The sequence below is a fragment of the Pleurodeles waltl genome, chromosome 1_2 (genome assembly GCF_031143425.1).
Source record: "Pleurodeles waltl isolate 20211129_DDA chromosome 1_2, aPleWal1.hap1.20221129, whole genome shotgun sequence".
NCBI classification, from domain to species: domain Eukaryota; kingdom Metazoa; phylum Chordata; class Amphibia; order Caudata; family Salamandridae; genus Pleurodeles; species Pleurodeles waltl.
This window is the reverse complement of record NC_090437.1, coordinates 508,193,690-508,219,756: the sequence shown is the minus strand read 5'-3', so window position 1 is coordinate 508,219,756 and position 26,067 is coordinate 508,193,690. Positions and strand designations below refer to the sequence as shown.

General features: G+C 46.9%; 1 protein-coding gene across 5 annotated transcripts in view; it reads right to left on the bottom strand.

The window, feature by feature from the left end:
- CENPE (centromere protein E) overlaps positions 1 to 26,067 on the bottom strand; it is a 1,295,748-nt gene that overhangs the window by 724,321 nt on the left and 545,360 nt on the right. For all 5 annotated transcript variants that reach the window (XM_069241483.1, XM_069241500.1, XM_069241509.1 and 2 more), the window contains 2 exons: positions 10,799 to 11,104; positions 77 to 382 (listed from right to left, as the gene is read on the bottom strand). In XM_069241483.1, the coding sequence (XP_069097584.1) occupies positions 77 to 382; positions 10,799 to 11,104 (612 nt within the window). The remainder of the gene's footprint in view (positions 1 to 76; positions 383 to 10,798; positions 11,105 to 26,067) is intronic.

Here is a 26,067-nt window from a genome sequence, read left to right as displayed (position 1 = left end):
AAAGGATAAGGACATATCAATACATTGGTTCATCATAAAACAGCCTATTTTGAACCACAGATTCTGAAAAAGTTACCTGCTCAATATTCTTCTCCAGTGCATCTTTGAGTTCGTCTCTTTCTGCTTTTAGACTGTCTTGCATTTGTTGCAGCCCACGTTTCTCCTGAGTAAAAGTTGCAGCAGCCTGTTGAAGATCCTGGAGCTGCTGCACAACTTTAACTTTTTCATCCTCCAAGGTTTTTAGAGCACTATTGCTGGCTTTCAACTGCTCTTCCAGCTGTTGTACCTCTGAAGTCAATCTATGCTGCAATTCAGTTTTCTCCAACACAATATGTTCATTTTCTTGAGTTTTCTGTTGAAGCTCTTCTGCCAAAGAAGACAACTGAAGAAAAAAATATAATAAGTACAAGAGGGAGGGCGAGTAACAAACAAGTTAGTTTCCTTTGGTAACGCCTTACCTGGATGAGACAATATCTAGTTGCAGATGCCTTGCCTTTGAATTCTCCCCAGGAGTCAGTCCAGATTCAGAAGATGTTTGTGAACAGTGTCCCTGCGTGCGGATGGGTGGCCTTGATTCGTTCCACATCAGTTGAAGGCATTGTCTGCACCTGATAGGATGTTGTGGTTCCTATATAAGCACCACCCTTGCACACTGACAGTTTTTCACAACTTTCCACGCCAGAAGTGCAGAGTCATAAAGAAAGTGACTACTGGTGGGTCGAAACTAAAGCCCTGAAAGGGAAATCCATGCCCCTAGAAATCAGTTTGCAGAGTGGAGAAGATGGTGGATCAGTAAGTAATCTGCACCTAGATACTGTCTCTAGCAGATAAGGTGCTACCGAAAGCAAGTAACTTTTTCGTCTGATAGAGACTTCGAATTGCAGATTTATTACCTTTGAATAGATACCCCAGCAATACCATACCCAGAGGTGGGTCTGCAAACCAAGTTCATAGTAGAAAGCCCTGCAGGACCTAACGGTGCAAAATGCCCGTCCCTACGGACAGAACTGTCCAGGCAGTAGTGTTTGGTAAATGTGTGCAGAGATGCCAATGTTGCCCCCCCCGACATATGCCAAGAACTGGAACTCCATGTGCTAACGAGGTGGTCGCAGCTTTAGCTCGGGTAGAGAGCACGCAATCCCCTTAGGGGGTTGCTTCTTGGCCAGTGCGTAGGAGGAAAGAGATGTGTAAGACCTTTGAGGATCCTATGTTAGCAGCAGTCTGGACCCAAATTGGATCTTTGGGTGCCCATCAGTTCAGAGGATGAAGCTGCTGGTCCTCACCCGGAGGAGCCTCTTCTGACTTTGCAGGGCCTAAAGGTGCTGCATCAGAATCAGGCTGCACAAAAATGAGGGGCATGTCCTCGTAAAAATGAGTTGGGCAGGGATCACCCTGGCTCCTGGAAACTCAGGGAGGAGCACAGTCAGCCCAGGGGCAAGCTCTGCAGAAAGAGGCCAGGAACACAGATGCTCCCTCATCTTGTTGGCTATGAGGATAAATCGAATACTGCTTCGACTTCTTGGACTCCTCCTTAAGCCTCAACTCATCCAATTGCCCGAGGACTTGGAGTGGTACGACAACAATGGAGGACTCCTCAACAAATCCTGTGGCTCTCCTCTCATCCAAGACCTCGACTTACACAGAGCCTAGGATGTGGCCGCCATCTGCTTCAGGGACTGTTCCTCAAAGTCTTCGAGTGCATGGCCCAACACTTGGAGCACGACTTTGGGCTGTGGTCGCTCTCCAGGAACAAAAGACACACAAAAGACACAAAGTGCAGATCCATCACAAACATCACCCAATGACAGATCCACAGGGCTTAAAGCCGGTCTTTCTGAAAAACTTCTTCGATGTACGAGAAGTAGAACTCAAAAAAGTTGACAAAGTACTTAAAAAAAAAAAAAAAAAAAACAGTCAAAAAGTGACTGAGGGGTAGCTTGCTGGCTGGCATGGAAAGAAAACGTCATCGTACCGAGGTTGTGCCTATATCAGAACCGCAACATCATTTAAGACAACGCCAATGACCGGCATGGAGCCAACAGCGCACAGGGGTAATGCTCACAAAAATCATCCGAATCCAGTCAGACGCCTGGAGAGAATAATTCAAAGGTAATGCACCTGCAATTAAAAGTCTATATCAGATAAAAGAAAGACAGAGGCCCATGTTGTATTTTGTAAAAGTGTAGGGTCATTGGACTTCCTTTTTCATAAGCTCATTTTGTCCAAGTCTGCTGTGCTTTGCTTAAAATAGCAATTGTTACCACTGCCAATTTTAAGTGAATGGGGTCTTTCCTATAAATGTATGAGGGAACTAAATAAAGCGAAGCAAGCAGTTGGGAGGAAGTAACTTTTCATGCAACGGAAATCAATCTGCAAAGATGAAGCGTAAAATTGAACTTCATACTCGTGTTCAATATGCCAGTGAGTGGCATAAGCAACAAAGCATGCAGAAAGTGTATTCATGACCCAGATATGGCTTTTTTGGGGTCATAATACACATTGGCAAACTACTTACTTTTGGGATTTAAGAGGCTGCTCAAGGTACTAAGCGTATAGATGCCAAGTTCAATGGGCTATCGGGGATTCCACTGTGTCCATTCAGTACAGAGATCAACATTGGAGACCAGATGCAAACTCAACTGATCTACAGATCTGAGGCAGATGTAGCAGTGAGTAAGCAACTAAGAATTCCTCTTGAACTGGTAAACTTCAAAATGTGTACTGTGAAAATGGTCAACTGGCAAGGATTGGCAGATGGTGATTGTGCCTAAGAGCCTAGTGGGCACGTACTATATCCCAAAGCTTAAAGCAGTTTGATTTGGAAGTAGACTTCAGGGTAAGAGACCAACTGCGCCTTACAACCATGATACCTTCAGAATCAAACATTTCTGACTGTTATCACTCAGCGCAAACTGGTTCAGACTTATCAGGATGGTGGTCCAGTCATTTTTCCCACACCTGTTTATATGGATGTAAGAGGCTTAAGACCAAGACTTTTCTGGGTCTTAGACCTGGCATCCTTGGCGTGGTTTCCCCTGAATTTTTCCCTTCAGACGTCTTGTTTTGCTGACCTTGTTTTTGATGGCTTTAGGACTCTGGGCACTTTACCACTGCTAACCAGTGTTAAAGTGTATGTTTGCTCTACTTGAAACATGGTAGCAATGGCTTATCCAGAACTGGCACATTTAATGTACTTATAAGTCCCTAGTAAAGTGCACTACAGGTGCCCAGGGCCTGTAAACTAACTACTACTAGTGGGCCTAAGGCACTGATTGTGCCACCCACTTAAGCAGCCCTTCAAAAATGTCTCGGGACTGCCACTGCAGAGCCTGTATATGTAGTGTGAAACTGCCAGGTCTACCTGGCAAGTTAATCCTCTTACATTACACAAGGGAGAGCGGATGGGAGCAAGGGGAAAAAACCAAACCGTACTCGGCTCCCACAAGAACACAATCACAAAAAAGGGGAGTACGGGGTTGTATATAAAGTGGGGGGTCAGTAGTGTACTAATTGTGACGCTAGACCACTCGTAGTCCTCAACTAGAGGTGAAAATTGGGTGGGCTGTGTAGTGATGTTCGGTCTGGGGGGAAGGAGAGGAGCTGGGGAAAAAAACAAGGAAAGGAAAGTTTCCTTTACGGGCTAGGTGGTCTCACACACTATATAGTGTCATGCTTCATCATATGACCACCTAGCCCCACCCAGGTAGGACAGTGCCACCTGGGCGGACTCAACCTCACTGTTAAAAGAACAGGAGGGAGTGCGTAAATTAATCTTATTCCTGGAAATAGGGATCCAGCTATACTAGGGAAATAAAAACACCTACTCAGGTACCCGGGTAACTTTAATGGGGGTCCTGTGTGGTGTGGTTAAAAAGGATGGGGAACCAGTGTGAGAGCAATGACTCACAAGGTCACCTGTCTAAAATGGGGTAGCCGACATGTTTCTGCCCTTATGGTGGAGCTATGGAGAGTCTCTGGGCATTCATCAGGGCATTGGATCCCTGTAGTGATTCCTACTTAAACACTGCGAAAATAATCACATATGGAAGGGAGGGCCTACCTTAACCAAGAAAATATCTGGGGAGGACCCTCACAGTTGAGGCTACTGGCCTCTGGTATCCTGGAGAGGGAGCGTCCCCTTATAGTAAGACTTGCATCAAAGGTGGGCGCTCTCTGTGCGCCTATACCGACCTCTCATTCAGGACCGCTGGAAACTTTCCTTTCCTTGTTTTTTTTTTCCCCAGCTCCTCTCCTTCCCCTCAGACCGAACATCACTACACAGCCCACCCAATTTTCACCTCTAGTTGAAGTTAATCCTCTTACCAGACCCTAACCTTCCTTTTTAATACCTATAAGTCAACCCTGAAGTACCTCAGACATTCTAAAGGCAGAGTTCAGTCTATTTAAGAAGTACGATATGTACTTTCATTTTCCCAGTACTGAAAGCCTCAATCATTTTTCAATACTGAAAGCCACATCTCTCCCATTGTTAGCAGTGGGATTACCTTATTACATTTTATAAGTGTAATTCCCAATTGGGAAGAGATGGGGTGTAGGAAAGTATCCTCTTTGTAGCTTGGGTACCCCCACTTTTTGCCTCTTTGTCAATGCGTTGGACTGTGTTCACTGGGACCCTGCTAACCAGGACCCCAGTGATTGTGCTCTCTCCTCTAAATTTGGTTGTGGATAACTTTATTCCCACAATTGGGATTCTGCTCCCCCCCCCCCAATGTCATTGTGGTTCCAGGGGACCCCTATGGGCTGCATCAATTATTCTGCCACCCATAGGGAGTCCATTAAAAGAGTTCTGCAGGCCTGCCACTGCAGTCTGTGTGAACTGGGTTCACACACCCGCTTTCACTACCAGGTCACTGCAAGTCATCCCTATGGCAGGCCCTCCTAGCCCAGAGGGCAGGGTGCAAGTAACTGTGTGTGAGGGCACCCTTACACTAGCAGATCCCCCCGCCCCCCCCACCCCACGAAATCCAGCTCCATTTTCCTGGACTTCGTGAGTGCAGGGATGCCATTTTATGCGTGTACTGGACATAGGTCACTACCTATGTCCAGCTACATAATGTTAACTTCGAACCTAGACATGTTTGGTATCAAACATGTCAGAATCATACCCCAATACGTTTGCAAGTATTGGTTGTATGATTCCATGTACTCTGAGTGCTCCTTATAGGACACCCAGCATTGCTACCACCAGTCTTCCAGGATTTTCCGGGAAGCCCCAGCTGCTGCCTCCCTTCAGACAGGTTTCTGCCTTCCTGCTGCTTGATCTGATCAAGCCAATGAAGGCAGAACAACGGATTTTCTTTGGGAGAGGGGTGTTACTACCTCTCCCTTTGGGAATAGGTGTTACTAGCTTGGGAGGGGTAGCCTCCCCAAGCCACTGGTTTTGCTTTAAAGGGCACATTTAGTGCCCTCCATGCATAAACCAGTCCACACCGGGTCAGGGATCCCCACCCAGTCCCTGCTCTGGCGCAAAACTGGACAATGGAAAGGGGAGTGACCACTCCCCTGTCCATGACCACCCCAGGGGTGGTGCTCAGAGCTCCTCTAGAGGGTCCCTGGGTTCTGCCACCTTGTTTTTAAAGTGGCCAGGGAACTCTGAGAGCATTTGAGTGGCCTGGCCAGGCAGTTGACGTCAAAGCCCCCTTCTGATCGGTGCTTACTTGGTTAGGTGACCAGTCCCCCTTTCAGGGCTATTTAGAGTCTTCCTCTGGGGCAGGTCCTCAGATTCAGCCAGCAAGATTCCAGCAGGCCTCCTCTGCTTCGACGTATGGCCACCAGAACCACAAATGGACCCTCCAGGAACCGAGACACTGCAGATCCACGAGGAAGACACTTCTGCAACATTGTATCCAGGGTTGCTGCCAGCTTTGCAACAGTTCCCTCGCCGTGCATCTTCAGAAGACTGCAATCCTTCAGCCTGCACAAGGAGGAGAAATCTCCCTTGGATTAAAAGGAGTCACTCCCCTGCAACTGCAGGAACCTACAACAAGAGACGACCAGCTGCATGGATCCCCGCTCCTGCTGAGCAGCTTGGATCCTGCATTATGGGTGGTGACCTGAAGTAGTCCTCTTTGTCCTCTCTGCCAGCTGTCCAGCTTTGGTGGAGGTAAGCCTTTGCCTTCCAACGCAGGACAGTACCCCTGTGCACCGGGTCTCTTGCAGCTGCCAAGGCTTGTTTGCATGTCCTCCAAGGGATCTTCAGGCAACACGCAGCTCCAGTCCCTAGCACTCCTTCCAACAAATCCCAGCCTCCTGCTTGGTTCTCCTGTGGCCTGGGATCCTGTTTTGTAGTGGTGCGTGGGCTCCTCTTGCACCTTCTATGTCCTCGTCCATTGGGGCTCCTGTGGGTGCTGCCTCTGCTCCTGTGGACACACTGCGATGCTGAGAGGCCCCCTGAGGCCCCGTGACTCCCCCTCCTGAGTTGAGTCCTCCTGGGCCTTGCTGGTCCCTGGTAGCACCTCTTTTCCTCCAACCCCGAATCTGCCTTTGACAAAGACTTGTTGGTGGAATTTCTGCACCACCACCCGTCTCCAATCTTCCTTCCAGTGTGGGACACCTACTGCATCCATCAGGAACTCTTCTCCACCTTCTGGGCTGCAGTGCTGACCTGTTCTCTACCATCACCCAACTCCTGCATCTTCAGTGTGGTGGGTAGGGGCCCCTGCCCCTACTGGACTCTGTTACACCTTCTGGTATTGACACCTATCTCCACAGGTTGTCTTTCTTTGGGAATCTACCGCTGTTTTTCTTGCAGTCTTCTCTGGGCGTCTTCTTTTGGGTGTTTTACTCCTGCATTTCTCATCGCTGGGTGATACTGAGCTACTTACCTATGTGGTTTTCTAATTCCCCCAGCTCCCCTCTACACAGTTTATTTACCTAGGTAAAAGTACCTTGTTTGCATTCCACTGTTTCAGTATATGATCTCACTAGGGTCAATATTGGTTGTTACTATTTGCACTGTTTTCTAATTATTATATATATATATATATATATATATATATATATATATATATATATATATATATATATATATATATATATATATATACACACATACACATACATACATATATATAATAAATGTATTACTTACCTCCTAAGGATGGGATAACGGTCTAGTATTTTGTGGCGATTTGTGGTGAAAAAAGGTACCTTTATTTTTGTACAACTGAGTGTTTTCGTTTAAGTAAGTACTGTGCGACTACAGTGGTATTGCATGAGCTTTGCATGGCTCCTAGATAAGCCTTGGCTGCTCATTCACAGCTACCTCTAGAGAGTCTGGATTCTAGACACTGGCTACACTTCACTAAAAGGAGATACCTGGAATAAGGTTTAAGTACCACAGGTACCCACCACATACCAGGCCTGCTTCCTACATGGGACCCCCAAGTTTGGTGTGTCTGCAATCACATTATAAAATCATAACTTATGGTGAAGTCTGACTTTAAATTGTAATTCTGAAAATGCCAAAAAAAATTAAGTGGCATTTTATTACTTTGTCCATTTGATGCCTACTGCCTGTCTCTCAATACACGTCTGAGGTGGGTGCCTGCTGGGCTTTGTGTATTCCCTCGACAACCACACACAAAGACACCTTAGGTGTGACTGATGGGCAATCCAGTGTCAGATGGGCTATCCTGGAAAGGCTGGGAGGAGCAGACACATGAATAGGCTTTGTCCTGTCCCCACACAAAGGGCTACACATAACCCCTCCCCCTGGCGTGAGTCTGGATCCAGGGTAGAAAGGACAAGGACTCTGTGCACTTTATAGACATCTCCTTGAAGTCTTTCCCACTTCAAAGGCACCACTGGCTTTAAGAACTAGACTTCTGGCCCTACCACTTCATTTCACTTCTGGCCATCACTGTCAGGAAGACCTGTTGTGCTGCTGCAATGACTGCTACTCTGCTTGCTGATCTGCCGCCACCTTTGCTTGTAGTGAGAAGAACTGGACTTGTATCTCCAACCCAGAAGCAAAAGTGACTCAAAGGGCTTGCTGGATTGCCTCCTGTTTTCAGAAGTCTCAGGGGCACGAAATACTTCCAACTCACCTGCAACAGCACCTGGACTCTGCCAACTGTGAGTCTCGCCCTGCCAAATGATGCTAATCCAGTCCTGGGACCTTGGAAGTGGGTATAAAGTGCTGCTCCAGTCAGAATCAATGCATAACTGCCACTGTGCAGAACGGAACCAGCACATCACCTTTGTTGCGCGGATGAGAACCAGCGCATCGGCGCCACTGTGTGAATCACTCGATGCATCACCTCTAGCGCAGCTCAACCTCAGCACATTGCCTTTGCAACTGCAGCATCTCGGACCAGACGCATTGCCGCTGCGGCAGAGAGAAAATCGATTTACCTTTTCTACTAAGCCAGAAGGAAAGCATTGCATTCACGGAGGGGATCAACACAGACGCATTGCTTAAGCCTACTTTCTGCATCTTTGACAAAACCAGGATAAAGGTATTTTTGTTCAGCAGGCCCATCAGGGTTCCTGTTGCTAGCCGAAGCTTAATTGTTGTCTTTTGACTTTGTCCCGGTACGGCACAATCAGATGTCCCCCCCGGTTGGCAATTCTGGTTTCTAAGCATTATTTCAAAGTTTATTCTTTAAAAATTCATATCTCAAGTTCTACTTACTGGATTTTTGTCATTTTGGTCTTTTGTTTAGTTTATTAAATTAAGCTACATAACCAGGTCTGGTATCTTTTTGAGTGGTGTTTTTGCTGTTTTACTGTTTGAAGTGTTGCACAAATCCTTAATACATTGCCTCAAATTGAGGCAGACTGCTCTGTGCCAAGTTACCAGAGGGTGACCAGAGATAAACCTAGGGTATTTGTGACTTACCCTGATAAGGAATGTGGTTCTTGCTTGGACAGCGTGCACACGTCTGCCAAACAGAAACCCAATTTCTAACACTGGGAATAAACCAAAATAAGCATCTTAAGTGTAGAGGGGGAGGGTGGATAGTACAGGCTCACCAGTGCCGAGTAAAGTGAGCAAGTAGCTCTACAATCCATTCAATCATCGACAGTGGTCTTTGCCCTGCTTCCAGGCTAGCCGGAGTCTTATAGGGTTTCAATTAATTGTGTCACTCTGCAATCCATCCCCATTCTTGAGTTGTTCCCCACGGTTTTCAGGACAACAGCTCTCCTCACGGGCAGTTCGGTTTCTACTCTTCCACATGTCACAGCAGCAAAGTTTAATTTGAAAAGGTTTCTGCTCCTTGCACTGTATCTGCCCAGCTCTGCTGCACATGTTTTTGAAGCACAGAATATGCACAACGATTTAGGGCCAGAAACACACTTATGTGCAAAAATGATAAGGGCCGGGATCAAAATACTACCAAAACTCATATCCTTTTATAGATCAGATCAAGGGAAAGCTCATTGCCTGCCACTGTCTCATTTTCATGATTTTTTTAAACAGATTCTAACTACAAGCACTTAGAAGAGGTCAAGGTATAAATGAAGATTTGAAACAGCAACCTTTGGGGTGGTCCTGACTGGTGGGTGACTCCTCCTTGTGTTTCTCATTATCTCCTCCGGACTTGCCGCCAAAACTGGGGGCTGTGTCCAGAGGGATGGGCATTTCCACTAGCTGGAGTTCCCTGGGGAGCTGTAACACCAGGGTTGAGCCTTTGAGGCTCACCACCAGGTGTTACAGTTCTTGCAGGGGGAGGTGAGAAGCAACTCCACCCAGTGCAGGCTTTGTTCCTGGCCACAGAGTGACAAAGGCACTCACCCTATGTGGCCAGAAACCTGTCTGGATGTGGCAGGAACTGGGCAGCCTAACACTAGGAATTGGACTGGTATACGGGGGGCATCTATAAGATGCCCCCTGTTTGCATTTTTTCGATAAATCCCACACTGGCATCAGTGTGGATTTATTGTGCTGAGAAGTTTGATACCAAACTTCCCAAAATTCAGTGTAGCCATTATGGAACTGTGGAGTTCGTGTTTGACAAACTCCCAGACCATATACACTCTATGGCTACCCTGCACTTACAATGTCCAAGAATTGGCTTAGACACTGTAGGGGCATAGTGTTTATGCAACTATGCCCTCACCTGTGGTATAGTGCACCCTGCCTTAGGGCTGCAAGGCCTACTAGAGAGGTGACTTACCTATGCCACAGGCAGTGGGTTGTGGGCATGGCACTCTGAGGGTAGTGCCATGTCAACTTAGTCATTTTCTCCCCACCAGCACACAATCTGTAAGGCAGTGTGCATGTGCTGAGTGAGGGGTCCTCAGGGTGGGATAATACATGTTGCAGCCCTTAGAGACCTTCCCTAGTCACAGGGCCCTTGGTAACATGGGGTACCAGTTACAAGGGACTGATGTGTGTGCCAGGGGATGTGCTAATTGTGGGAACAAAGGCACAGTTTAGGTAAAACACTGGTGCTGGGGCCTAGTTAGCAGGATCCCAGCACACTTTCAATCATAACTAGCATCATCAAGAGGCATAACTTTAGAGGGTAACCATGCCATGAGAGGCATTTTCCTACACCCATGCTATGGGCTTCAGCCAGAAGTGAGTAAACTTATTTTAAAGACATTACAGTCAAAAGAGGAAGCCTAATATAAAAGTGAATTCATAAAATTGTTTTTGCTCCCAAAGTAAATTAAAAAGAAAGCATACTACAGACTAAAAATAACAAATCTGGCCTTAAATGTTTAAGTCTACAGGACAACCATGTCAACAGTTTAGAGCATTGTTTTATTATAAAACAACTTTATGTCAACCACTAATTCCGCCACAAATTCTGGAATAATGAGTTACCTGTTCAAAGTTCTTCCGTACATCGTCCTTGAGTTGATCTCTTTCGGTTTTGAGACTTTCGTGTACTTGTTGCAGCTCATGTCTTTGTTGAGCAAAAGTTGTATTGGCCTCCTGTAGATCCCGGAACTGCTGCATAACTACACATTTTTCACCCTCCAAGGTTTTCAGAGCAGCATCACTGGCTCCTAACTGCTCTTTCAGCTGCAGCACCTCTGAAGTCAATTTCTGCTGTAGTTCAGTTTTCTCCAACACAATATGCTCCTTTTCTTGACTTTTCTGTTGAAGCTCCTCCCCCAAATAGGACAACTGAAGACATTGAAAATAATTGAAAATGAACACTAAAGTAATCTCTGTTTTCAACTATGAAAAATAATGCAGAGAGACAATAAAAAGATGAGGCTTTAAAGTAAGTGTATGGATTCCATGGAGCTTTCCTTTGGCTAAACGCAACTCATTTGCTTTAAGGAGGCTTCCCGAATGGTATATATATATATATATATATATATATATATATATATATATATATATATATATAGAAAACTAACTACCACAGGGAGACGCAAGATGTTAAGCTGTAGCAAGGGCCACTGTTTCATTCTATTATGGTTAGATAATCCCACCAATGATCATTGGGTGGTTGTGATTGTAAAGCATGAGAACAAACATGTTACGCAAAGGTTGCTAAAATGCTGGCAATGGCTTTGTTGGCCATAATAGGCAGTATGACTTTTTTTTTTTTTTTTTAAATACATGGATTTTTTTGTAACATTTAAAGTGCATTTTGTTCAGGAAAATGTTTAGTGAAAAGATGTTAAATACGAGGCTACGTATTTGCTTGATAGAAGTAAAACAAATAGAACAATGAACTATCTTCTTCAGAAGATGGTATTTTAGTGAAATGTTTTGCGCTGCTAAACATTTAAGTGAGCACAGAACGTTAATTCCAAAAGCTATGCAAAAGTCTATAATAATCAAGCAGTTTCTGCTATACCTTGGGGACAACTTTCAGAAACAAAGATCTCATTACATTTTCAAAATAATTACTATGCAAGAAAAAAAGGAGAAATTGTCGACAAGGTTTACAGCTGTATCCTTTGTAATGAATAAACCCAAACTACGAACTCAATTTAACGGTGCATTCCACATACTATTTCAGTCGCAGAGACATGAAGATATCAGATTGTGCAAAAATAACTAGTTAAATAACTGAGGAAATAATTTTTTTTCCTGGTGGGTACTCGCCAATTCCGTACCTTCAGGCCATCCCCAGGCTGGATTAGTAAAATTTAAAGAGCAATGCCCCCACTTGCCGGTAGGTTGCACTGTGCAGCTTTGCACTGACTTAGTTCCACCCCAGAAGTGACAAACAAAGCCACATACAAGCGTTCCCTATGTCAATCTATGACAGTTTCTCTCTTGTCTCTGTCTGCATCCTCAGAGTCTAACAATAATCCGAGGCACCAGAGTGCAGCTCTCTAGTTTGGACCCTTTTTAGATGGGGAAACAACCATTTCACATAATGGGAAAGTGGAAGGGCAGGAAGGAATGTGCTGTTAGGGTATCTACCAAAAAGAGCATTATTAACAGCAACTAATTTGATCTTCTGATGGATACTTCTAACCGTAAGTTCCTCATCTTCAGAACAGAGCACAACGTAGTACCTCCCCAGCCAGAGTGTCAGTGAAACGGCTGAGACCAAAAAGTTCAGCAGGACCAAACATCCAAAATGTCCTTCTTCCTCGGACCAGACTGTCAATGCAAAAGTACTTCGCAAACGTATGCACACTTTGCGGTCTGACAGATGTCAAGGATATGAGCATCAGCGAAGGGAAGCAACCTTGACCCTGGTGGATCTCCCCACCCCCCCCACCCCCCTTCCCTCCCGAGGTTGCTCTTTGGCCAGTGTGTAGCATATCTTAATTCAGATGACTTTCGACCTTGATAGCATCCAGTTCTCCACTGCCTTGCCAGTGTGCACCCAAATAACCCCAATGAAAGCGGATTATCAACCTGTGGAAATTGGTAAGATCAATGCAGAAGCTCAAATGGAGTCTCTCCTCCTCCCTTCAGGGGGTGAAGCACAGCAAAGGACGATGGAAGAATGACTGATTGCTCAACATGAAATAGTCCCAACATTTCGTTAAAAAGAAAAAAGTCACTATGGTCCTCAACACCATCTGTATAAAAAAAAAAAAGGGGGGGTAGATTATAACAGCTGCACCAAGAGAACTTAGAGTTCACTCACATGACAATCCAATTTATTGTGACCAGAAACATGTGGAAAGTGAGCACCAAACTCGCGTCCCACTGTGGCATCACAAAGGTTTTTTTTTGTGAGGGGGATGGGGGGGGGGGGAGGCGCAACATGTGTTTCAGACCTTTGAGAAATCTCATCACTACAGGCAACATGAACAGGGACGGTTGGAGCAGAAAATGCAAAATCAGTTGACAGCCATGAATAGTGTCCACTGCTTCTCCATGCTGGGCCACAGATAAAACAAACAAGACATCTGACAGTCTTGCCTGTAACAGGTTTGTAATGCGGAAGCCTCACCAGGCCAAAAATATGCCCCAGCACTTGGCATGAACAGACTTTGTAGAAGGACATGTGGACCTTTGAGAAATCTCATCACTACAGGCAACATGAACAGGGACGGTTGGTGCAGAAAATGCAAAATCAGTTGACAGCCATGAATAGTGTCCACTGCTTCTCCATGCTGGGCCACAGATAAAACAAACAAGACATCTGAGAGTCTTGCCTGTAACAGGTTTGTAATGCGGAAGCCTCACCAGGCCAAAAATATGCCCCAGCACTTGGCATGAACAGACTTTGTAGAAGGACATGTGGTAGCAAGAATGACATCCAGAAATTCGGGAGAAAGGTCAAATGCAGTCAACTGCTGCTGGTCAGTCTCCACACATGGAGGTGCAGACTACACAGGTTGAGGTTCAGGTCCAGGACCCTACACTGCTGCTGCAGGAGGACACCCTCCCGAACCAGCAGCCTGATCAGACCGCAAATGCTCATACCTAGAAGTTTCAGGTATATCTTGCCAGGCTCAACCGGAACCACCAGGATGACTTGGGTCTAGTAATTCCTGATCTTCACAATTCTGGGCAGGAGAGGTAGAGATGGAAGAGTGTACAGAAAGTCCTATGTTGGATAAGTTACTTACCTGTAAATCCTAGTTCTCTTCCAGGGGTATCCTCATCAAAGTCATAAACATTGAATATTCCCGCCCTTGTGCGGGGACCCCGGAGCATATATAAAATACACACATATTATACATGTGTAAAACAGCAATGCAGGCTATAATGTTAAAACAGGCTAAAATGTTTTATTTCTATGAAGTTTTTTTTTTTTTTTTTTTATATTATAAAATTACAATAGAGAATAAATATCTACCCAAGCCCCCAAAACTGGGCTTAGGGAAGTAAGCAGCAGTAAACTCTAGAGAAAAAGAGAAAAAACTGCATTGAAAAACAATGGAGCATTCTTAGCCAATAGGCTGCATGCAGGTTAACACAGGAGAACCATAAAAACTTTGGCACCGTGCCTTTAAGACCCTGAGCACCTCCAGTATCCCACTATGCCTCAGGGGTGAAGGGAAGGTGACAGTTGGTTCACAGTTAGGTCAGTTCTTTTTTATGGGGACAATCTGTGTAACTGATTAAAGATACAGTCTGTCCTGCACTTCTAGGAGACGTGCGTCCGGGGAGGAGGGTGGGTTGTTTATGACTTTGATGAGGATACCCCTGGAAGAGAACTAGGATTTACAGGTAAGTAACTTATCCTTCTCTTCCAGGGGATCCTCATCAATAGTCATAAACATTGAATAGATTAGCAAGCCCATCCCTAAACTCTGCGGACTGTCCGATAGAAGTGCAGGAATAGATACGTATTATGCAAATACATTTCTTAGAGAGGCCTGCCCCACTTGGGCATCCGCTCTTGCATCTGAGTCTAAACAGTAATGTATAGTAAACGTATGTACAGACTTCCATGTAGCAGCCTTACAAATCTCAGATATTGGAACATTGTTAAGGAGGGCAGCAGTAGCCGCTTTTCCCCTTGTGGAATGCGCTTTAGGCCTCGCTAGTAATTGTTTATTAGCCAGCTGGTAAGTATTAACAATACAAGAAACTATCCATCTTGATATCGTTCGTTTAGATGCTGTCTCTCCTGTCCTCAAATGACCATAATTTACAAACAAGCGGTTAGAGTGTCTAATCGATTTGGTCTTATCCAGATAAAATTTCAGCACTCTTTTCAAGTCTAAGGAGTGCAAACCTTTCTCTGCCGGAGTCTCCGGATTGGGAAAGAAAGTCGGTAAAGATATAGTCTGATTGATGTGGAATTCTGACACCACCTTCGGAAGGAAAGATGGGTGAGTTTGCAGAACCACTCTATTGTCATGAAAAACCGTGTACGGTTCTTTGGAAGACAAAGCCTGGATTTCGCTGACCCTCCTCGCTGAAGTAATGGCCACTAAAAAAGCCGTCTTCCACGTAAGGTTTTGTAAAGAGGCCTTATGTATAGGTTCAAAAGGAGGGCCCATAAGTTTTGCCAATACTATGTTCAGTTCCCATGGAGGAGGAGGTCTCCGAATGGGCGGAAAAACTTTCTTCAAACCTTCTAAGAAATCCTTTACTACAGGTTTCGTAAAGGATTCCTGAGAAGGTGACTTGCGATAGGCTGCAATAGCAGACAAATGTACCTTAATAGATGATACCTGCAGACCGGACTTTGCCAGATGAAGCAAATAGGACAGTATGACATCCTCCTGAGCCCGTATGGGATTCTGACCTTGTTGACAGCACCATATGTAGAATCTCTTCCACTTAAAAGCGTAAGAACGCCGCGTGGAAGGCCGTTTGGACTCTTTCAAGATGTTCATGCACTCCTGCGAGAGCCCTAGGTGCCCATACTGCAGGAATTCAGGAGCCATGCTGTCAAGCTCAGAGAGGGTAGGTTGGGATGCAGAACCCTGCCCTCCATCCTGCTCAGAAGATCCGGTCTGCACGGCAGCCTCCTGTGAGGTTGTTCCGATAGGTTGAGGAGATCTGTGTACCAGAATTGACGGGGCCATTGTGGCGCTATGAGAATCATTCTGGTTCTGGATCTGTAAAGTTTGTAGATCACTGCCGGTATGAGGGGAATCGGCAAAAAAGCGTAGAGAAATATCCCTGACCAGTCGATCAACAGGGCATTCCCTCGAGATCCCGGACGGTAGAACCTGGATGCGAAGTCTGGGCATTTCCTGTTTACTTCGTCTGCGAAGAGGTCCAGTTGAGGCCGACCCCATTGAGCGAAGATGTATTCTGCGACTTCGCCGTGTAGGACCCAATCGTGAGCGTCCTCTAGGTGTCTGCTCAGAAAATCTGCTTCCACGTTTTGTTGACCTGGCAGGTGAACCGCTGTAAGTGACATTCCTCTGGCCAGGAGCCAATGCCATATCGCTTGGGACTCTCGAGATAGGGGTAGGGATCTCGTTCCCCCCTGTTTGTTCAAATAATACATCGTGGTTGTATTGTCCGTTTGTATTAGGAGAGCTTTCCCCTGAATTAGTGGTATGAAAGACTTGAGAGCCAGATGGACCGCTCTGAGTTCTAGCAGATTGATGTGGTACTGCTTTTCCTTGTCTGACCACAGGCCCTGAGCTTGAAGGGGACCCAGATGAGCCCCCCATCCCTGAAGAGACGCATCCGTTACCAGAGTGTCGGATGGAACTACCTGGTGAAACGGAGCACCCACTGACAGGTGAGGTCTGTGCATCCACCATCTCAATGACTGAAGTGCTACTGCCGGTAGTCGCACTCTGTCCTCCCAGCGACCTGTCCTTTGGCTCCAGTTGTTCTCCAATGCCTCTTGGAGGGGCCTCATGTGGAGTCTGGCATTTGGGACAATAAAAATGCATGATGCCATGGAGCCCAGCAGCGATGTCACCTGACGTGCCGTAGGTGCGTTGGCTCTCAACAGGTCCTGACACTTCCTGTCTATTGAGGATAGTCGTTCCTCCGAAGGATACACTCTTTGGAGTTCTGCGTTTATGATAGCTCCCAGGTAGTGAAGGTTCTGTGTTGGAATCAAGGTTGACTTTTGGTAATTGACCTGAAGACCTAGAGACTCGCAAACTCCGAGCACAATGTCCCGATGGCTTCTCGTCTGCTCCGGAGAAGAAGCCTTCAGTAACCAGTCGTCTAGGTATGGATATATGAATATCTTGTTTTCGAAGATGCGTCGCTACCACTGCCATACATTTCGAGAAGACGCGTGGGGCAGATTTCAGGCCAAATGGCATAACTCTTAACTGGTAATGCTGTAACGCTACTTGGAAGCGCAGGAATTTTCGATGTTTTGGAGCTATTGGGATGTGAAAATATGCATCCTGCAGGTCGATGGAGCACATCCAGTCTCCCTGATGTAGCCGAGTGAAAATCTGGTGAAGCGCTAGCATTCTGAACTTCTGTTTCCTTATGTATTTGTTCAGCAGCCGTAGGTCCAGAATTGGCCTGAAAACGCCCTCTCGACCCTTCTTCGCCACCAGAAAGTAACAGGAGTAAACCCCCTTTCCTCTGTGCGCAGGTGGAACCTTTTCTATGGCATTCTTTTGTAGGAGGGCGAGAGCCTCTTTGCGCAGCAGGCTGAGATGAGATGGATTGCCTTTGGTTGGTGGCAAGTGTGGTGGAGGCTGTTTGAAAAGAAGAGAGTAGCCATGTTCGACAATATTGAGCACCCATTTGTCTCTTGTGATAGAGTGCCACTCGTGAAGATAAGCTGTAATACTTCCCCCCACCGGAGTGCTGTACAGTGTCGAGGGAAGCGAGATCTCATTGTTTGGTGGGTGCTTTCGGAGTGGACTGCTGAGGTCTACTTGACCCTCGCTCCCTTGTGATCCTTCGCTGAAAAAGAGGGCGTCCCTGTCGTTGCTGTGACCTTTGGGACCAGTGAGGGGTTTGAACCCTCTGCTGGAAAGGGCGCCTATCATAAGGCCTGTACCTCCGCCTGAAATCTTTCTTTCCAGGCCCACTGCCCTCATGGTATCCACCTCGGACTTCATGCGGGCCATTTCCTCGTCTGCATGGGCACCAAATAGAGAGTTCCCGGCGAATGGGAGATTCAGGATGCGTTGTTGTGCTTCCTGCTTTAAGCCAGTGAGCCTCAGCCAGGAAGACCTCCTTGCACAGATTCCATGTGCGTACCCATGCGCAGCTAAATCCGCCCCATCTGCTCCCGCGCTGATAACCTGGTTGGATACCAGGCATCCTTCTTGCAGGATCTCTTGGAAATCTTGTCTGTCCTCTCTGGGCAATTTCTCTGTGAATCTATTGAGAGAGTCCCACAGAGAACGATCATACCTGCCCAGGAGTGCAGAAGCACTGGAGACTTTCATTGCCGAAGCCGCCGTCCTGCATATCTTTCTCCCCAGAGAGTCTAGATGCCTGCTCTCTTTATCCGGGGGGACCGTGGATGATGATGCCACCGAGTGGGTCTTTCGGGCTGCGGCTAATATTACCGAGTCCGGTGAGGGATCCTTCCTTAGGAACAGAGGGTCCTGTTCGGGAGCCTTGTATTTTTTGAGAATCCTAGCCGGGGCAGATTTGAGCGAGGCTGGGGCCAGAAAAGTGTCCATGGTTGGCTGCAACAAACCAGGCACTAGAGGCAGCAGCTTTTTTGATGCTGATCTCTGTTGTAGAGTCTCAAAGATGACCGACGAGGAGGTAGATGGCTCTGGAACTTCTATGTTTAGTTTCTGCGCTCCTCTTAGCAGCACCTCGTTAAACGTGGTAATGTCATCCACCGGTGAGACCCTAGCAGGTGGTGAATCTGTTAGGGTGGGTGAATAACGCCCGACAGATGATCCTGACGATGACCAAGAGGGTGATCTTCTTCGTGAACGAGACCTGGATCGTCGTTGAGAACGAGACCTGCTGCGAGACGCTGTAGCAGAGCGCCCAGGCCTCGCGGCCGGTTGACGAGGAGCAGAACGAGTCCGTCCTGCCCTTGCTGTCAGTGATGGCGTTCTTGGCAGGGAGGCAGTAGGCGAGTACATTCGCGAATATTGCGAATCTGGGGAGGCCGCTGGTCTGTTAAGGCTCTCCAGCCATCTTGGGGATAGATTAATGGGCGAGACATGCCCAGATGATGCCGCTCTTGACCGAGAAGAGTCGCTCGGTATGGAGACCACTGGAGATGGCGCGGCCTTGTCTGGCGTGGGGCGATGTTCTACTCCCTGTGGGACAGGTAAAACCTGTGTCGACGTCGATGGCTGTGTCGACGTCGAAGGGCGCCCCACCGGTTGCTCACGCTTCGACGTTGAGTGTCTTGACGTTGAGTGTCTGGACGTCGAACGGCGATCTTTGGACCTCGACCTGCTCGCCATCGTGTGCCTCGACGTGGAGCGGTAGGAAACGGACGGCGGATGTCTCTCATGCCGTCTTGGCGATTTCGACGTCGTGTTTCTTGACGTCGGGGGGCGCACAGCCTTTGGCGGCGACCGGGCACGCCGGCGATGGCTCGACGTCGATCGGCGGGCTGCCGTCGACGGAGACCTGCCCCTGCGATGGTGTTCCCTCGACGCCGTCTCCTTCGACGTCGGGTGTCTCGCCGTCGACGCCGATCTATGCCGGTGAGACGGTGGTAGCGACGACGTCGACGGGGAACAAACAGGTACTTTCCTACCTGCTGACGTCGACCTAGCCATTCTCTCCTGAGAATGGCCTGCTGGTTGTCTGGGAAGTGAAGTTTTCTGTCTCTCCTGAAGCCCATGTAGCCTGATCTTTTCTCTGTCTTTCAGAGTCCTCTTTGACATATTCTTGAAGTGCTTACAAGTGTCAGGGCAGTGACTCTGAGGCAGGCACACTATACACAGAGAGTGTGGGTCTGACTGGGCCTTCTTCTTCCCACAAGCAGGGCATTTGACAAAAAGTGAAGGCATTTTTCTGTCAGGAAAAAACTGCCAAGCTCAGACAAAGATGTTATCTGTTGAGTGAAAAAGAAAAAAACGCTTTTTCAAAGGATTTTTCTGAGAAAAAAACTCAGAAAAACTGAGAGCTCAATGCTCCAGGATCCTCTCAGAAGAAGCCGGAAAAAAGAACTGACCTAACTGAACCAACTGTCACCTTTCCTTCACCCCTGAGGCATGGTGGGATACTGGAGGTGCTCAGGGTCTTAAAGGCACGGTGCCAAAGTTTTTATGGTTCTCTTGTGTTAACCTGCATGCAGCCTATTGGCTAAGAATGCTCCATTGTTTTTCAATGCAGTTTTTTCTTTTTCTCTAGAGTTTACTGCTGCTTACTTCCCTAAGCCCAGTTTTGGGGGCTTGGGTAGATATTTATTCTCTATTGTAATTTTATAATATAAAAAAAAAGAAAAAAAAAAAAACTTCATAGAAATAAAGCATTTTAGCCTGTTTTAACATTATAGCCTGCATTGCTGTTTTACACATGTATAATATGTGTGTATTTTATATATGCTCCGGGGTCCCCGCACAAGGGCAGGAATATTCAATGTTTATGACTATTGATGAGGATCCCCTGGAAGAGAACCACCTTTGCCTGAACACATCTTTTAGAGAGCATTTTTGGGAATTCCAATGGCAGACGTTTTGACAATGTACATTCTTTAACAACAAAAAGCATCCTGCTACGGTTCTCTCCATTGTTGAAATAAGCACCACACCACCTCAGGGTGCAACCACTGTGTGTCAGGGTAGAGTTCATATGCTCTGGCATTATAAGATCCTGTTTCACGATTAGGGAGACATCCCGTCACCCTAGCCAACTTCAGAGGTGCGGCACCTCCTGGCAGAGGACCACACTCCACCCTGCTAGTTGCAGTACGACAAGGAGGTGGTGATGGCCATGAGGACCTGCACTAAATTCACTTGATAGATGAGGCCAGGCAGCTGGAGAGCAGATCCAATAGATTTCTGTGGAGTCTGGCTTCTGCGAGGCACTACCCTCTCTGATCACCACCTCTTCCCAGGCAGCCTCATAATGCAGCAGTGATAAAGTCTGCTCTAGATGAGGAAGAGGGAGCTGCCGCTGATCAGGTTGTGGTCGAGCAGCCACCACTGCAGATCTTACGCAGTCTCCTTCAAAACCTGAATTAAGTCCACCAGGTTCCCTTTTTCAAAGACGTAGAAAGGACGGAACATCAATGTCCAGAGGTGGTTTTATTCCATCATTTATGGGGCAGAATGCCTGCATGCCACAACTAATGCAAAAACACCCAGATCCAATCTAGCACCCAGGGGATTTACTATAGTTGACTAATTCGCAGTTGTAAGTATCCTCCATAACACCTCTTTCTTTTTTGATAACAAAGAATTAGAGTTAGTAGAATCCTGTGTCCTTCCTATATAAAACACTATTTCTACAGCTGCTTCGTTCAGCTGACAAAGAAACTCCAACCTTTAAGTACAGAGGTGAAGGCCAGACAGCACATCCTGACGGGGGGAGGGATCTCCAGAGGGCATGAAAGAAAGGGGAGGGCATAGGTCTTACGAATTAGCAAGTTCACCCCTACCAGAAGCTGGTGGTTCAAAGGGTAAGATGGCCAGGGGTTAGACAGGTTTTGAGAATGCAGATCTCAGTCAAAAAATTAGATTTGACCTCAGTAATGTGCGACTGTAAATTCATCACTTCAACTTCTTTTCGTACAACTGCAGTGAACAACAGGACTTCTCTTGAAGAAAGTACAGGGAGTAATGTAAGTCCTCTTCCACAGACTTTTCCCAGGACACTAGAATTTTTGCAAGTCCAGATAAATTATAAGCTGTCAACATCCAAGAAGCACCCTTGTGTGTCCATAATCTTTGTCAGGCGTGGTGCCCAAATTTGATGTGAAAGAAGCCCATCAGGGCAAATCTTTGCCTCTTGGGAAGCGCTCTAATGGTTATAGCAGGAGCAGACCCTTTCTTTGGCTAGCCAAATAACCTCTGCTATCGCCAATGATTGGTGCCATCAGTAACTCTCTCAAGGGTGGCACTGAAGAGATGGAAGCCCTGAAAAGAAGTGGGTTTTTTTTGGGAATGAGCACCAAGATCAGAGCTTGGGGAGACACTGTCTCATGGCATAGTAGCCACAGATGTCACGAAAACCAGCAAGGGTTGGTCCCATCCTTGGGGAACAGCCCAGAGCATAACGGGGCCAGTCTACAACTGTTCAACCTCAGCTGTCACAACCGGTGTCAAATCAGCCAATTGCGTCAGAAATTAATTATGAAGTTTCTCTAAGATTGGAACCAGCTCCTATAACAGAGAGAACAACATTATGGAACAACACTAATCCTTTAACAAGTCCAGTGAGAGGGACTATTTTCCCAAAGGAAAAGAGAACTTCAGTTGCACTGTATTTGCACCAGAAAAAGACAGGGATGGCTTTGGCATGTCCCTAAGGGCCACTAGCAAAAAATAACTTGTCTTCCTGATGTGGAGCAGGAGTCACAGGCCAAGGGGCTGTGTTCATATCTGAGACATCACACATAGAAATCATGCAGGACTGGTAAGGATGTCTTTCTAGGGTGACAGCAACATGTATTAAATCCTGACATCTTCAGTGGAAGAATTTGCAGTGAAGTAGTAGGTGGAGATCTGGCCCTGTGCCAATAAGGAATGCCAAAGAAAATAAAACCAAAATGGTAGTCGAGACCATGCATCTTCTGGCATCTTCGATGTGTGAGCAGGAGAGCTATTGCTACGAAAAAAGCTTCTGGTTCCAGTCTGATGCTTGGTGAATATTCATACAGTGAGACATCTGCAATAAGTATCCTCCTTCAGAACTAGCATATAAGATGATGTGCAAAATCAAAGTACTAACATTTTTGTTTATTAGTAGTTTCAGATTTGACATCTTATTAATTACATACTAAGAACTGTATTACAAGTAGTACATGGAATGCACAACACCACCACCCTGTCCAACCCATTACTATTTGTCTATTGAGCATATATCAGCTCAAGAACAGAGGTCAACATTTAATACAGAATATTAATTCACATGAAGATAGGTTAACAAGTTATTCAAAACCTAGTTTGTGCAATGAATTCATTGCCTTTCTACAGTCATTGTCATATTGGAACCATAACTTAATAGCAGTTGCAACACCCTATCGCTGATCAATGTTTTAATTAGAAGCAATACATCAAGGAGTTCAGACTATAAAGTGTTTGACTCCAGGCAATGTAAAAGGTATTTGCAACAAGTAGACCTCTGTAGGAAGTTGGCTTTGTATATACTATCTCAAAGTGAGAGATAGTCTGCACAGAGACCAAGGGTTCCCTTTAGAGATTGATAGTGGCAAAATTAGATAATTCTAATGCTCTATTTTTGTGGTAGTGTGGTCGAGCAGTAGGCTTATCAGAGGGTAGTGTTAAGCATTTGCTGTACACACACAAGCAATAAATGAGGAACACACACTCAAAGACTTAACCCCAGGCCAATAGTTTTTATATAGAAAAATATATTTTCTTAATTCATTAATTCAAGACTCAAGATTTGAGGTAAATGCATAAAATGCAAGGTACTTCACACAGGTAAGTAAGGAACTTTGAATTAAAGCAGTAACATACACAATATAGGTTAAAATGGCAATAAGCTATTTTAAAAGTGGACAAAATGCAAAAATCAACAGTTCCAGGGGGAGGTAAGTTTGGTTAAGTTTCTCAGGTCAGTAAAGCACTTACACAGTTAGTCTCCTGGGCATAGGCAGCCCACCGCTGGGGGTTCAAGGCAACCCCAAAGTCACTGCAACAGCAACACAGGGTCGGTCAGGTGCCGAGGTCAAAGGAGGGCCCAAAACACGTAGGCGCCTATGGAGAACAAAGGTGTCCAGTTCCGGTCTGCTGGCAGGTAATTACCTGCGCCCTCAGGGAGCAGACAAGGGGGGTTTTGTAGAGCACTGGAGGGGACACAAGTAGGCACACAAAACACACCCTCAGTGGCACAGGGTAGCCGGGTGCAGTGTGCAAAGCAGGTGTAGGGTTTTGTATTAGAAACAATGGAGGGACCGGGGGGCACACTAGCAGAGCAGGCAGGGCACAGGGGGGCTTCTCGGGACAGCCACCGACTCGGCTAGGAAGAGGGCCACCTGCTGGTCACTCCTGCACTGGAGGTTGGTTCCGCTCGGTGCTGGGGGCTGCAGGTGCAGTGCTTGGTCCAGGCATTAGGTTCCTTGTTACCAGGCAGTCGCGGTCAGGGGGAGCCTCTGGATCCTCTATGCAGGCGTCACTGTGGGGCTGCATGGGTGGTCAGCTCAGGTTACTCACGTCGTCGCAGTCACCTGGGAGTCCTCGCTGCAGTGTTTGTTCTCTGGAACTCGAGCCGGGGGCGTCAGGTGCAGAGTGAGAAGTCCCATGCTTCCGGCAGGAAGGGAGAGTTCTTTCAAAGTTGCAAAAATGTTGCTGTTGATGAACAGTGCTGCTGCTCTCGGGTGTATCTTGGTCCTTCGGTTTCAGGGAAGTCCTCAGAGGTCACGGGTCTCTGATCCAACAGCATCGCTGTGCAGGTTCTTTGAGCCTGGAGACAGGCCAGGAAGGCTGGGGTCAAGTCAGTTGTCGTCTCCGTCGTCTCTGCGGGGCTATCAGGTCAGCAGTCCTTTGTGTAGATTGAAGGAATCTGATTTCCTGGGTTCAGGGTCACCCCTAAATACTAAATTTAGAAGTGTGTTTAGGTCGGGGGGGACAGAAGCCAATGGCTACTATCCTGGAGGGTGGCTACATCCTGTGAGAAGGTAGCCTCTTTCTAGCCTTGTTACCCCCACTTTTGGCCTGTTTGTGAGTGTATGTCAGGGTGTTTGTCACTGTTTTCACTGTCTCACTGGGATCCTGATAGCCAGGCCTCAGTGCTCATAGTGAAAACACCATGTTTTCAGTATGGTTGTTATGTGTCACTGGGCTCCTGCTGGTCAGGACCCCAGTGCTCATAGGTTTATGGCCTATATGTATGTGTCACTGGGACCCTGTCACACAGGGCCCCAGTGCTCATAGGTGTGCATGTGTATGTTCCCTGTGTGGTGCCTAACTGTCTCACTGAGGCTCTGCTAACCAGAACCTCAGTGGTTATGCTCTCTCATTACTTCCAAATTGTCACTGACAGGCTAGTGACCATTTTTACCAATTTACATTGGCTTACTGGAACACCCTTATAATTCCCTAGTATATGGTACTGAGGTACCCAGGGTATTGGGGTTCCAGGAGATCCCTATGGGCTGCAGCATTTCTTTTGCCACCCATAGGGAGCTCTGACAATTCTTACACAGGCCTGCCACTGCAGCCTGAGTGAAATAACGTCCACGTTATTTCACAGCCATTTTACACTGCACTTAAGTAACTTATAAGTCACCTATATGTCTAACCTTTACCTGGTAAAGGTTAGGTGCAAAGTTACTTAGTGTGAGGGCACCCTGGCACTAGCCAAGGTGCCCCCACATTGTTCAGAGCCAATTCCCTGAACTTTGTGAGTGCGGGGACACCATTACACGCGTGCACTACATATAGGTCACTACCTATATGTAGCTTCACAATGGTAACTCCGAATATGGCCATGTAACATGTCTATGATCATGGAATTGCCCCCTCTATGCCATCCTGGCATAGTTGGCACAATCCCATGATCCCAGTGGTCTGTAGCACAGACCCTGGTACTGCCAAACTGCCCTTCCTGGGGTTTCACTGCAGCTGCTGCCAACCCCTCAGACAGGCATCTGCCCTCCTGGGGTCCAGCCAGGCCTGGCCCAGGATGGCAGAACAAAGAACTTCCTCTGAGAGAGGGTGTGACACCCTCTCCCTTTGGAAAATGGTGTGAAGGCCGGGGAGGAGTAGCCTCCCCCAGCCTCTGGAAATGCTTTGTTGGGCACAGATGTGCCCAATTCTGCATAAGCCAGTCTACACCGGTTCAGGGACCCCTTAGCCCCTGCTCTGGCGCGAAACTGGACAAAGGAAAGGGGAGTGACCACTCCCCTGACCTGCACCTCCCCTGGGAGGTGTCCAGAGCTCCTCCAGTGTGCTCCAGACCTCTGCCATCTTGGAAACAGAGGTGCTGCTGGCACACTGGACTGCTCTGAGTGGCCAGTGCCACCAGGTGACGTCAGAGACTCCTGCTGATAGGCTCCTTCAGGTGTTAGTAGCCTATCCTCTCTCCTAGGTAGCCAAACCCTCTTTTCTGGCTATTTAGGGTCTCTGTCTCTGGGGAAACTTCAGATAACGAATGCATGAGCTCAGCCGAGTTCCTCTGCATCTCTCTCTTCACCTTCTGATAAGGAAACG